At 54.9% G+C, this 13,115-nt stretch overlaps 1 protein-coding gene across 1 annotated transcript in view; it reads right to left on the bottom strand.

Moving 5' to 3' along the window:
- The window catches only part of SCUBE1 (signal peptide, CUB domain and EGF like domain containing 1), a 107,548-nt gene that overhangs the window by 84,003 nt on the left and 10,430 nt on the right, over positions 1 to 13,115 (bottom strand). Inside the window, exon 3 of the mRNA XM_090272287.1 lies at positions 2,968 to 3,096. Within this exon, the coding sequence (XP_090128413.1) occupies positions 2,968 to 3,096 (129 nt within the window). The remainder of the gene's footprint in view (positions 1 to 2,967; positions 3,097 to 13,115) is intronic.

Raw genomic sequence — 13,115 nt, 5'->3', positions numbered from 1 at the left:
TTCACAGACATGTGCCGCTGCACAGGTGACAAGAGCTGTGGCTAGAGGGGCGGCTGTGTTCAGATACGGCCCAAGGGGTGGAGACGGCAGGCTCTGGCCCCCACGTCTCAGAGGCACCACGCAGCCCACCCCAGTGCCTCTCTGCATGCCGGTGACCGGGTGCCCGTTTCCATCTGCACGCTCACTGCACTCTGCTGGACAGTCCACAGCCACGGTCCCGCTCAATCTTCACAAGAACCCGAACAGACAGGGACTACGGGTGCCGTTTCACAGGTGGGGACACTGAGGCACAGAGGGAAAGTGACTGGCCAAGGGTCACACAGCTGGAACTGGGAGCCCAGAATGGGCAGTTCCCAAGATTTGTCCTGTTGAGCACTGGGGGATACCGCCTACTGTCCCACAGCGACGGTCAGCTCTGCCTTCACAGACGAATCAATTACTGAAATGTACTTTTCTAGCATCTGCGAAGGGGGCAGACTAGTAAACGCTGAGGGCTTACACGCCTAGGAGAATGCAACAGATACACGTGGACGATAATTGGCCCGGCATCTGGCCCAATAAATGTCGTACAGCTCACTCTTTACAATCTCATCAAAGGTTCTGCCTACTTCCGAAGCCCGACCTCCCGCCGTTCCTGCCACCCACCCCGAGCCCAGCCTCCACAAGCCCCCCACAGCTTTCCACACAGTCTGTGCCCTCACCCCAGCAAGCTGCTCCCCAACCTCTGAAGATCCTGCTCAATGCAACCTTCTCTTTAAAGACCCCCTTGAGGGAGTCAGCCCCATGCCCACCCCCACTGCCGTCCCTTGCAGGGGTAGCTCTGCACAGGCCCCCCTCCTGGGCTTCAGCAGTCTGCTGTCCAGACCCCCGTTTCGGTGCTTATTGTGGGTATAATTACATGTTCACAGATCTGGTTCCCATAACAAGCCCCTCCGAGATCCAATAGGATTAAACAAAAACAGGCAGGAGTCTAAGGCTGGTATACCACGGAAACGAGAAGTCCAGAGCCCTGGGACACGGCGCTCCCCATGCCCCCCACCAGCACACCAGCTGGCACAAGGCAAGGGTCCCAAGTGCTTCTGGGGAGCACTGCAGCAGAAGCCAAAAGAATCCAAGTGATCCTTTGACCCAGCAGTTCCATTTCTGGGAAAAATTGCTAAGGCAACAAGAGGGGAGCGAGAAAAAAAAAGGAGGGTTATGCCAGAATCACCTCTAGATTCTGACGGTAAAAACAAACAAAATAAGCAAATAATCTAAACATCCAACCACCAAAGGGCGGCTGTGTCTCCCAGGGCAGTAATGCTGATGTCCGTTGGTTCCCCGTTTGCCCCTACGAAATGCCAGCCCTGCACTCCCCCTCATGCTCAGCCTGGTGAAGACGCAGCACAACCATCCCGGCCCGCAGCGGGGCAGCCGAGGCTCAGAGGGCCTGAGGACGGTAACAGCCGCGGGTGCTGGCAGCCCTGTGCGGAGGGGCCGCGCTTCTCAGCCACCTAGACCCGACCCCAGTCACTCCTCACGGAGCCTGCGAGGGGGCTGCTCTTCGCGCCCTCCCTTTACTAGCAAGGGACCCACTGAGGCCCAGAGACACGAATAACGTATTCACAGCCCCACTCCCGCCAAGACCGCAGTCTGACCCCTGGGCTCCAGCAGCCAGGGGAACACAGGTGCTCGGGGACAGGCACCTCTGCTTTGAGACCAGGTGCCTTCTGCCACGAGACGCTCCTCCTGCTATAGACCGCACACCACGCCTGTTACGGGCTGAATTATGGCCCCGGAGGACGCTGATGTCTTACCCACCAGCATCTGAGAAAGCAACCTTTTTTGCAGATAAGGTTTTTGCAAATGACCAAGTCAGTAGGTTAAGCCCTAATCCAGTATGACTGAGTTCTGATAAAAAGGGGACTCTGGACACAGACAGAAATGCGCCGAGCAAAGACAACGTGAAAACACAGGGGCAGCGTGATCTACAAGCAAAGAACACCCGAGGCTACAGGAACCAGGCAAGAGGCCTGGAACAGACCCGCTTCCCAGTGCCCCTGCCACCTTGACCTCAGACTTCCAGCCTCCAGACTGGGACAGAATAAATTCCTGCTGTTTAAGCCACTCAGTTTGTTGCTTTGTGACAGCAGCCTCAGGTTATTTACTAGTTGCTTATCAGACTATGAGGCAAGTAGAAAAATGGCAACAGGGGCCAGGTAAACGTACCCGAGGTTCCCATGATGTCAGAGGGGAAATCACGGGACAAGGCCATGCTGACCACCCGAGCTCCGCCCCAGTGAAAGCACACTGGGCGCAGACAGATGCGTGAGGGGAAATACACCAGCATAACTGAGACGCTTCCCACCTTTTTGTCCCTGTTCTGCAGTTTCCCAATTTTACCCAGCAACCTTGCATCGTTCTTATAAGTTCTATACAACTCTCTTAAAATATATAATTGAACCCTGAGACTCTGGAGGTACATAAGAATCCTTATTATGGGCTGAACTGTGCTCCCCCAAATTCTTGTTGAAGTGCTAAGCCCTAGTGCCTCAGCATGCAACTGTATTTGAGACAGGGCCTTTTCAGACGTAACGGAGTTAAAAATCAGCTAGGATGGGCCCTGCTCCGATGTGACCGGTGTCCTCATAAGAAGAGGAGATTACGATACACCGGAAGACAACAAATGCACGGCCACACAGAGAGATGACCACGTGAATACCTAGTAAGAAGGTGGCCGTCTGCGAGTCAGGTGGAGAGGCCTCAGAAAAAAGCAAAACAGTCAACGCCTTGACCTCAGACGTCTACCCTCCAGAAGCGTGAGAAGATAAATTCCTATTGTCAGAGCCTCCACCCCCAAACCCCGCCTCGTCTGTGCTATTTTACGTTGGCAGCGCCAGCAAACCAACACAAAGAACCAGCCAAAGGAGAGCCGCGGCCCTGGAAGCAGGAGCGGAGACGCAGGCAGGGCAGGGCTGCGGCACTCACCCAGGCAGTTGTGTCCGTCGTGGGCCAGCATGAAGCCATCGAAGCAGGTGCACCTGTAGTTCCCGGGGATGTTGATGCACTCGTGGACACAGCCCCCGTTGTAGTAGTCGTTCTCACACTCGTCGATGTCTGCAAAACGAGGGGAGGCGCGAGGTGTCAGAGGAAGAGCCTGGGGTCCCTTCTCCCCCCACGGCTGAGACCACCCGGACATGCGTGGCTAGGGGCGGACTCAACAGGTATGCACCAGCACCCTCGCCGGGGGCTGGGGACCCAAAGATCGCAATGAGGAAGATCGTGGCTTTGTACCAAGACTGGCCACCACCTTGCAGAGCTGGGCCATGTGCCAGACGCGTGTGGGGTGCCTTCTGGCTCCCACCCTAGTGAAGCAGGCAAGAGTCGCGCCCACTCTGCCTCCCTCGAAAGCCTCTCAAAACTCAGAGCATGGGGGGACCTTGTGTAAAATGCCCCCCAAACTGGCACTTTGAGTCAGTCTGAAAGCCTGCCGGCCATGGGGAGCTCATTCCTCGTGAAGGAGGGGCTGTCAAATGAAGTGAACTTTGCGTAAGCTCTGGAATGAGAGAAAGTCCATACACTCCCCGCAAATAGTTTCCTTCCCCATCATCATCTGAAGTCTGAGTTTCTACTGCTCCAGCTTCCTTGTTATAACAAAGGCTTCTGTCCCCACAAACAAGGGCCAGCGGCCTTTACAAGGGTCACCCTGTTGGCCGTTTTAAGTCTTTGTTAACACTTCCCATCAGGGGCCCGAGGGCTCTCAGTTCTGGCCTCCCAGAGGGCCCCGAGGGGCTTGGAGAAGAGCAGGAACACGCCCAGCTCCCATCTCAGGGCTGAGCTGCTTCGGGACCCGCGCCCGCCGACACGTACGTCGTTCTCTCCGGGAAGAATCCCACAGCGACGCAGGGACGGAGGCACCGTCCTCATGGTTGCGGTCTCGCAAGAGCACTGAAGTAACGGAGGCGCAGGGCGGCCGGAACTTGGCCAAAGCTCACCCAATTAGGAAGTGCGACAAGTGGGGTTCCAATCAGGGCCGCCTGGCTCGGGAGCCCGAGAGGGCCTAAGCCTGGCCGCCATGATGGGCAGCGGCGAGGCGGGCAGCTCCGAGGCGCAGAGAACCGGAGACCCGACAGCACCGCCGGGGCGCCTGCCCTTCTCCCGGTCTGCTGCGGGGGCCGCTTCGCGGGCTTGCGGGTCCCCACCCACACCCACCTTCCCTCCACAGGCAACGGGGCGAAGCTGACAAGGGCCGGCGGAAGTGCCCCCACAGCGGAACCGGAAGTGCCCCACAGCGGAACCGGAAGTGCTGCACGTGGGACCAGAAGTGCCTCGGAACATGTTACGGCGCCGGGGCGGGAGGGCGGTCTGTCTCCCACTCAGTCGAAGAGGGGTTTTGAGGTGGGTTCCGCCTGCGAAAGCCGGCATGGGGCCAGCCTGAGGAAGCGCGGGGACTGAAGGCGAGTCTGGCCGCTCCCTCCAGAGCCAGAGGAGCTGGCGCACGGAGCCGCTCCGCTCCATGCGCTCCACACGGGTCTGGACGGCGGAGGCTGTCTCCGGAGGTAGTGAGCTCCCTGACTCTGGAGGAGACCAAGCACTGTCTGCACGCTTGCCTGCCACGGACACCGCCAGCAGAGGGGATACTTCAGGGAAAACTGCGGCTTGGAAGCTCCTGAATACAGGGCCGGGCTGTGCAGCCTAGTCCTGGTGCCCGCCCGCCCAGCCGCCTGCGGGAAGAACAAAGGAGCCCCATTTCCGAAGGTGAGAAAGAGAGACGTCTCCCTAACCTGCCCGCAGTGCCCATCAGCGTCAGCTGGGACGCCGACCCAATTCTGCAAGACATTTGGATTGGTTTTAATCCTATATTTAACGCACTTAGAAATTTTAAATAACACTAAAGGATATAAGATTTTAAGTTTGAAAAGGCACGTGGGTTTATAAAGACTAGATATTGATTACCCCCCAATCTCTGCAGCCCTGACGTTTCACCAGAGCCCCAGCTACACCAATCCACCCACTTCTCCCCATGGATCTTCCAGAGACGCTCCAAAGGCAGCGTGGCCCATCGTTAACTCGTCAACCGCACTTTTCTGGGTGCCCCGTCCAGTGAATAGCATTCTTTCTCCACCCCCACTGACACCTAATCAACTACTAAAGCATGGTTTTTCTGCCCTGTTAACATGGTTCCAGTCTGCCCGTGGCTACCCATTCCCACCACCTGTCAGCGTGGTATCATCTCATCTGACCTGAACCTGCCGCCCCCAGACTGTTCCTTCCCTGCTTCCCTTCATTCAGGAAGGTGACTCTCTGGAGGAGGTGGTCTGGTCCCAACTCTGAGAGTGGAGTCTGATCAATCTAAACCAAACAGTGCATGGAATTAGCAACTGCTGGTGGTCCCAGAGTGGGCACATGACATAGGCTGGATAAGTCACACTGAGGGTAAGGACTTCTATTTTATGCTTAGGTAAAAGACCCCCCCCCCTTCCTCCCTCCCTCTCTCTGTCCCTCTCATACCTCAGAAGGAGGTATGTAGGTAGCTACTGAGACATATACCAGCCCACTTAGCAACCCTCTGGAGTAGGTATCTTAACTCCATTTTATGGTTGAGCAAACTAAAGTGCAGAGAGGTTAGGTAATTGCTTAAGGTCACGCAGTAAGTGGTAGGGCAAGGATCAGAACAAAGGTCTTTCAGCCTACAAAACCCGTGTCCTTTCTAATAAGTTCAAATGCATGTGACATGCCTGGCATTGGCAAACTACTTTAAATTTTTTAATATTCACCTGAGGACATGATTATTGATTTTAGAGAGAGAAAGGGAGGGAGAGAGAGAGAGAGGAACGTCAATGTGAGAGAAAAACATTGATCGGTTGCCTCTCACATGCATCCTGACAGGGGACCAAATCCATAATCTAGGCGTGTGCCCTGACCAGGGATCAAACCCACAACCTTTGGGTGTACAGGACAACACTCACCCAACTGAGCTACACACGCAGGGTGGCAAGGCACTTTATACACATTATTTCACCCTTGGCATATTTATACTGTGTGCCAAGAAGGTATCCAGTTATGCAAACCCCCATTCATTCATCTGCCCTTACACGTGACACACACACATGTATACCTATCCTTCTACCCAAATAGCCGGCCAGCCAGCCATGCATCCATTCATCCAAACACCTGTTTACCCACCCATCACCCACCCATCTAGCTATCTGTGCATCTACCCATCCAACCATCCTTTCATGTGTCTATTTGTGCAAAATCGACCCATCTAAAAATCCAGTCAACTGACCATCCTTCTATTTATCCAATCATTTATTATTCACCTGGTCATTTACACAGCCAAACACTCACGCATACATCTAAACATGCATCCACCATCTAAACATTCAACCAGACACCCATTCTTCTATTCATCTAAATATCTGAACATTCATCCGACCCTGACGGGTGTGGCTCAGCGGGTTGGGTGTTGTTCCACAAAACGAAGGTTGCTGGTTCAGTTCCGAGTTGGGGAACATGCTTGGGCTGTGGGTTTGGTTCCCGGTCAGGGCATGTGCAAGAGGCAACCGAACGATGTTTCTCTCTCTCACACTGATGTTTCTCTCCCTCTCTTACCTTCTCTCTAAAAATAAATAAGTGCTTTAAACATTCATCCATCCAAACCTCCATTCACTCATCCATCCATCCACATAGCTAACCACCGTTCATGGATTGAAACACCCCGCCATCTATCCAAACACAAACACACATCCAAATACCTACCCATTCACTTATCTGTTCAGGCAGACACTCACCCATCCCTCCAAACATCTATTCATCTACCCATTCATTCTATTAAATATCATCCATCTAAACTGCTTATGAAATACATACAGTAAGATTTTCAAAATAAGATGTTAGGATGAAGGAAAAGAAATGAGGGTTGAAGAGTAAAAGAAAGCTGATGAACGTGTGCAGAAATACATTTGGTACCTCCGGCACAATTTCAAAAGGTGGACCACAGATACAGCTCCGAGCGTCCTAGGAGCCAAAGCAAAGACGGAAACAGTCCGTTGCAGTCACCACATCCATAAAACGCACAGGACCGGCTGTTTCAAAGGTGGTAAAGTCTGAGAAAAACGTTTCTTCCTCTGACTACAATAATCTCACACCTCACTGTGCCAAGCATAGTCCCAGTTTTTGCCTGTGGTTTGGGTGTAATTATTAACAGCATACTTTTTACTGTGAAAATGATAAACGGTTTGATTACCATACCCATCAGGCATCATAAGGAGATTCCTGCAAAGTCAGTAAAACAGCTCTAGCCTGTTCCTTCCTTTGACTCCCCAGAGTGTGGACCGCAGCAGATACCAGTGGGCTGAGAGTGCAGGAATGCTTGGTGCTCACATCTCTTCCCTTAGTCCATCCCCAGGGAGTCCCCCCCCCCCGCCCCCCCTCCACATCCGAGTACCTCTTAGAACAATCAGTTCCTCTCCAGTCCTCAGGCCTGAGTGCTCCCCCAGCTTCTGAGGCAGCCTGCTTCACCCCAGCATCCTGGGCAGAAAACATCTGCTCCCAGCTGAGCCGCCCCCCTTATTTTCTGCATCTGTGCCTTAAACTTTTGTTTTTTAAGATCACATGAGCCTCCTCCTTTAATACAGAATAAACACACAAACAAAGCAACTAAACAAAATCTCTGCCAAAGCGAGAGGATTTATTACTGTAATAAACATATCCAAGACCCACCAGCCCTGGAGGAGGCCCTGCAGGCCTTCAAGAGGCCCATTGGCTCGGACCACTTTTTAAGAATCGCTAAAGTCAGATAATGAGGAAGAAGTGGACGGGGTGGGGAAAGAGGATGAAATAATGGCAGGGGCCGGGGGGCAGAGCCCCACTCTTTGGGTGTTTATTCTTCATGGACTGTTGTGGGTTGAATTGTGTCCTCCCAGAAGAGATGTGTTGATGTCCAAACCCCCATATCTGTGAACATGACCTGATTTGGAAACAATCTTTGCAGATGTAATGAAGTCAAGAGGAGGTCCCACTGGAGTAGGGTGGGCCCTAGTCCAATGACTGGTGTCCTTGTAAGAGGAGGGCAGTTTGGATGCAGACACACAGAGAGGATGTTAGGCCCGAGAGGAGATCCCCGTGGGACATCACAGACACGCAGAGGGGAGGCAGAGACCAGAGGGAGGAGCCGCAGGGGAAGCTGGTGTGAGAGCTGCCCCCGCCTCACTGCTGCGGAGGCTGAGGCGCCACAGGCCGAGGGCCTGGCACGCAGGCTCCGCACGAGATGAACGCTTTCCTAAAATGCTTCAGGCTCCAAGAAGTTACTAAGAGGAAGGTGCGGAGGAGAGGTCAGGCATCCTGACTCCCATTTCCAAGGTCTGTCCATCCCTCGAGGCTGAGGGCGGTGACAGGGACGGTCCTATGAGTGGAGAAAGTGAGAAGGACAGAAGATGGGGTCGCCTGCCGAGGACGTGTGGCCCCTTCTCCAGCTTGGATTTTTTTAAAAAATGAAAACTCAACTCCCAACAGAAAACAGCTTCTGACACCCAACAGAGCAGAGGAAAACAGCGTGAGGACCCACTCAGCGTGGGGCTTTGAGCAGGCCACACATTCCGCTGTCCCTGCGTGAAAACGGCAGTGCGCGCGCCATCCCACGGCTGCAGCTCTGTGTCGTGTGCCCACTGCACTGGTTGGGAACTCGAGTGGGGTGAGTTCGGTGTTTTTCATTTAATTCAGAATTGATTCTCACTGCCCCGTAAAAGATTCTATTGCAATGAGTCAGAGCCCCGTCTCATTTTATTTTAATGCCATTTCAGGGCATTTTTCTAAAAATCAGGACTGACTGGAAAGGTCCTCAAAGTTAGGATTTTTAAAAAATTGACTTCTAGTTGGTGTATGATGCTATATTAGTTTCAGGCATACAATATGGCGACTCGACATTCATGTGCTTAGGAGAACGGGGGTTTGTGGAGCATCCAGCCCGGGGCCTCCAGAGACCACTGCTGCAAAGGGCTTCTCGTTTACACTGAAACCACACTTCTCTTGACCTTCCTCGCGGACGGTGGAGGCCAAGTGCTTGAACAAAGACCCTTCGCTGGCTGGGTGCTAGCACACCTTCTCCTTTGTCTGGGGGCTTTAGGGAAACCATGCGCTCCTTAGGTCAGGCACCCGTTCTGGGAGAGATGTATGGCCTAGGAAGTTGAGTCCTTATTGGTGAATAAATCTTAATCCGGCTTGTTGGCTAATTACACTCGAGGGAAGGCAGTTGGGCAGGGCCCCCCAGCAGGAAGGATTAAGCACCCCTCCAGCCCGCCCCGTCTCTGGTGCCACAGGGTTAAGCTCTGGGTTTGTAATGACTCAGTAATGAGACCCGCTCTCTGCAGACCCCTGGCATCCATCGATCAGGCCCCCCTTCTGCCGAGACAATGCCAGAAGTGAGCCTAGCAGTTAATTATGGGAAAGGTCAAAGGTCATGTAACACCAACATAAATCGATATACTTTTTCATTCCTAACTGCACACAGGGACCATGGCTCAGCCAGTGGGGTGGGAAGGTCCACCCCCCCCCCCCCCATCCAACCCGTGATCGAAGACAACCATGGGGTTGGGACCGCTTGCTGACCTTTCCCAGTGGCCTGTGTGGCTCAGGCGACCACAAGTTTGCTCCTGCTGTCCCTCTGCCTGCAGTTCTTCCCCTTCACAGAGACCTACGTGCTTTTTCAGGCTGAGCCCAGGCATCACCTCCTCCCTGAAGCTTTTGCTGATCCCCTGGCAGACACAACCCCCGACCCTCTGGGCCCCACCACCGCCTAAACAGACACTGTTATCACTCTCGCTTACTCTGTGTGTGTCCCGTGGGCAGGAACCGTGTCCTGTTCCATCCAAGCCTCGGATGCAGCAGAGTGAGCTCAACACCAGTCTGCTCAACACCGAAGGAGGGAGCAATCACCTTGTTGGTGGCCTCTGCGGATGGACCCCCACGGCGTCGAGGCAGCATCCCGGCCTTGACGTGTGACCATGTGACCATGCAGAGAACAGGGCCCCAGCAGCTTTATTTTGCAGCAGGGGAAACTCAAAGATGTCACCGGCCCTGCCCAAGCTCGCACAGCCAATGCAAGTGCAGGCCGGAAGTGAGCCCGGCCACCTGACTTCAAAGCCAATGCCATTTCAGTCACCAAGGACTACCTACTGCAGGGTTCCATGGATGTGAGGTCTCCAGAAAAGCCAAATCTATTGAGACAGAAAGTGGATTAGTAGTTCCTGGGGCTGGGGGTTGGGGGGCCTGGAGAGGAAGGGCTAAGGGGTGCAGGGTGTCTTTTTGGGGGTCATGAGGAGGTTCTAAAATTGATGAATGCACAACTCTGTAAGTTACTAAAAGGTACTGAACTGTACACTTTAAATGGGTGAATTGTATGGTATGTGAATTATCTCAACAAAGCTGTTTAAAAATTTTTTTAAGTTAATGCTGTCCTATCCACTGTGCTGGTGGAGTCTTGGGGGGCTCTGTCCGGGTTCAGGGAAACCGCAAACGCCCGATGTCAAAGGCCACCCGCCCACTGTGAGGTCATGGTGGGCTCCGTGGCTCCCAAGCACCAGGCAGGCCTTGCCTACCAAACACAAAGGACCAGTTAATGCCTCCCTTCCTCCCTCAAAAACGTCTTGACCCCTTCTCTGGGGACTCTTCCCAGGCTCCGGCGTCAGGCCTGCTGGATACTAAGGCAGCCTGGTCCAGGGAAAGCTGATTCATCGGCGTGTTTGGGATGGAAGTGAGGAGGGGACCCAAGGGCTTGCCAGCGCAGTGTTGAGGCCCCCACTGTCCCCCTTCCATTACAGGCATGGTCACACTCCTGTCCCCTTAGCAAAAAGCAAGGGAGAAGCCCTGGACCCCCAAACTGAAGACTCTGAGGGGCTGCCCTACAGGTCCAACCTCCTGTGAACTCAACAGGAGGACAATCAGAAATGTGTAGCTGCTGTGACCCGGAATGGGCAAGCGGGATGCTAGAGCCCTTCTGATGCCCCCCTGGATTTTATAAAGGGCACCCAAACCCAGACTGGGAACTGAGGAGCCTCTCTTACCAGCAAATCGGGGGCTGACAGTAACTTGAGCCCGAGACCCCCAGCTCAGGCTTCATGCCCAATCTCACAGGCCTGGTGCAGTTTTATTTCCATCTCTTTCTCTCCAGTCCCCGGGGGTTTGTCCCCAATAGTAAAAAGCGGGCAGCAATGGCCACTCCCCACCGGGCATCGCCTAACGCAGGTGGCCCACCCTTCACTGCAGCCCAGGCAGCAGGACCTTACCTTCCCTCGTCATAGAAAAGGAAACCAAGGCTCAGAGAACTTAGGGGACTCGCCCCTGGTCACCTAGCTAGTAAGTGGCAAAGCCAATACTGGAACTCAGGCAGCCTGGTCCCAGAGCCTTCCCTCCTAACCCTGACCCAACTGTCAGGAGAAGCCCCATCTCAGTGACCCAGGGAGCCAGGTCCCACGGGTCTCGCTGAGGACCAAGCAACCTCCTGCCTTCTTCCCTCCCAGGCCAACACCTTCCCCGGCTGGCTGCTCATCCTCAGCCCGGACCCTGGCCATGGGTGCTGCCAGCTTATTGGGGACAATGACCCAGACCCAGACGAATGTATCTCATACGAGGACAGCTGTGCCCTCCACTGTACAGGCTGCCCGCGGGAGGGAGAGGCGGCTAACGGTCCAGCTGGAGCTCACCTGCCGCCCCCAGAGACCGGGCCAGCATGGGGCACCACCATGGCAAGGAGCACCCCGAAGAGGGAGCTGCCCACTATGGGGGTCCGAAGGGGCCTGGGGTCTCCTGGCCCCAGCCCTGAACTTCGCAGTTAGCACACTAAGGCCCAAGAGCTCCACAGACCAGCCCAAGGCCACACAGGGCTGGCACCTGTGTCTCCACAGAACTATGCTCAGCTCTCTGCCCCTCAACATAAGGGGCAGGAGGCCCAGACACGAGGCATGGCGGCTCCTGGCAAGAGGCGTGTATCGGAGGCCTCGGAGGGAGGAGGGCAGCCATTACTGACCAGGCCAGAAGCCTAGGCTGCTCCGCCGGGGTTTATAACGGTCTCCTCCCAGGGGCTGCAGCCCTGGCCCATCTGGAGGACCCCCTCAGAGCACCCTCAGAGACCCCCTGACCTTGCCCGAGCGCACGAGCCCTCTGGCCCGCTTTGTCTCAAGGCCTTCGGGGACGGCCGCCATCCGTTTCAGTAGCGTTCAAAGGCCAACGGCCCGCAGTTTATTTTCTTAGAAATAATGGTTTTTTCTGGTTAGCATTCCTCAGACGGAAAAACAAATACAGCCACTGTAATAAGAAGCGGCAGAGAGGAGGCGAGAGGGCCCGGAGGAAGGGGCGGCAAGAGGCCTGCTGCCCGGGGGGGCTTGGAGGGTGGGGGTGGGGTGGGGGCAGAGACCCTCTAACCCTCAGAGAAATGGGGGTTTAGAGAAAAAAGAAAGCTTGGCATGCAGGCACTCTTGCGGTCTGGCTCGCACGCCTCCCCCCTCCACTCAAACGTGCGTTGCGTGAGGCAGGTGTCTCGGCTGCCCCTGGATGGGGCAAGAGCCAGGCCTCGGGGAGCTGGAGTCGCTTGCTGGATATACCACAAGTCTGCAAAGACCCAAACAGGCCTCTGCGCCCTGGCAGCAGACGCCTCCCGGGCCATCAGAGCTGGGAGGTGGCGGAAACCTGCCCCGCTCTGCTTTTATGAACAGCCCCGAGGCGGCCTCTCCAGGGACCCTTCTGATGCCTCCCCTCCTCCTCCTCCTCCTCCTCGGGCACAGATTCTTCCCCTCTCTTCTTCAGCTGCACGGGGTCTGCTCTACAATTCCATTGCTGCACTTTGCATACCCTGCTCCTATTCCACCTTCCCACCAACCAGCAAGGTCGGGAAAACGTGTTTTGGCCCCAGCAGCATGCTTGGGCCAGAGTAGGGGCTCCGTGAATAGGCTCGACACGAAACTGAACCCCGTCCAATGAACGCGTTCTACAGCCGGGCACGTGGAGGAGCGGGAGGGGGAACTTGCCTCCGATGCTTAAATGCCCAGAGTATAAGCTTGTCGTGTTTTTCTTTTAAAAACATAGGCTCCAAGAAGCCTAAGCTCTGCCGCAGAGCCGGGGCCATGGCAGTCGGCACGACC

This window comes from Furipterus horrens, unplaced genomic scaffold, assembly GCF_987537825.1.
Source record: "Furipterus horrens unplaced genomic scaffold, mFurHor1.1.pri manual_scaffold_4, whole genome shotgun sequence".
In the NCBI taxonomy this organism is placed as follows: Eukaryota; Metazoa; Chordata; class Mammalia; order Chiroptera; family Furipteridae; genus Furipterus; species Furipterus horrens.
Note: the sequence above shows the minus strand (reverse complement) of the source record. Positions and strands in the feature narration are given on the sequence as shown.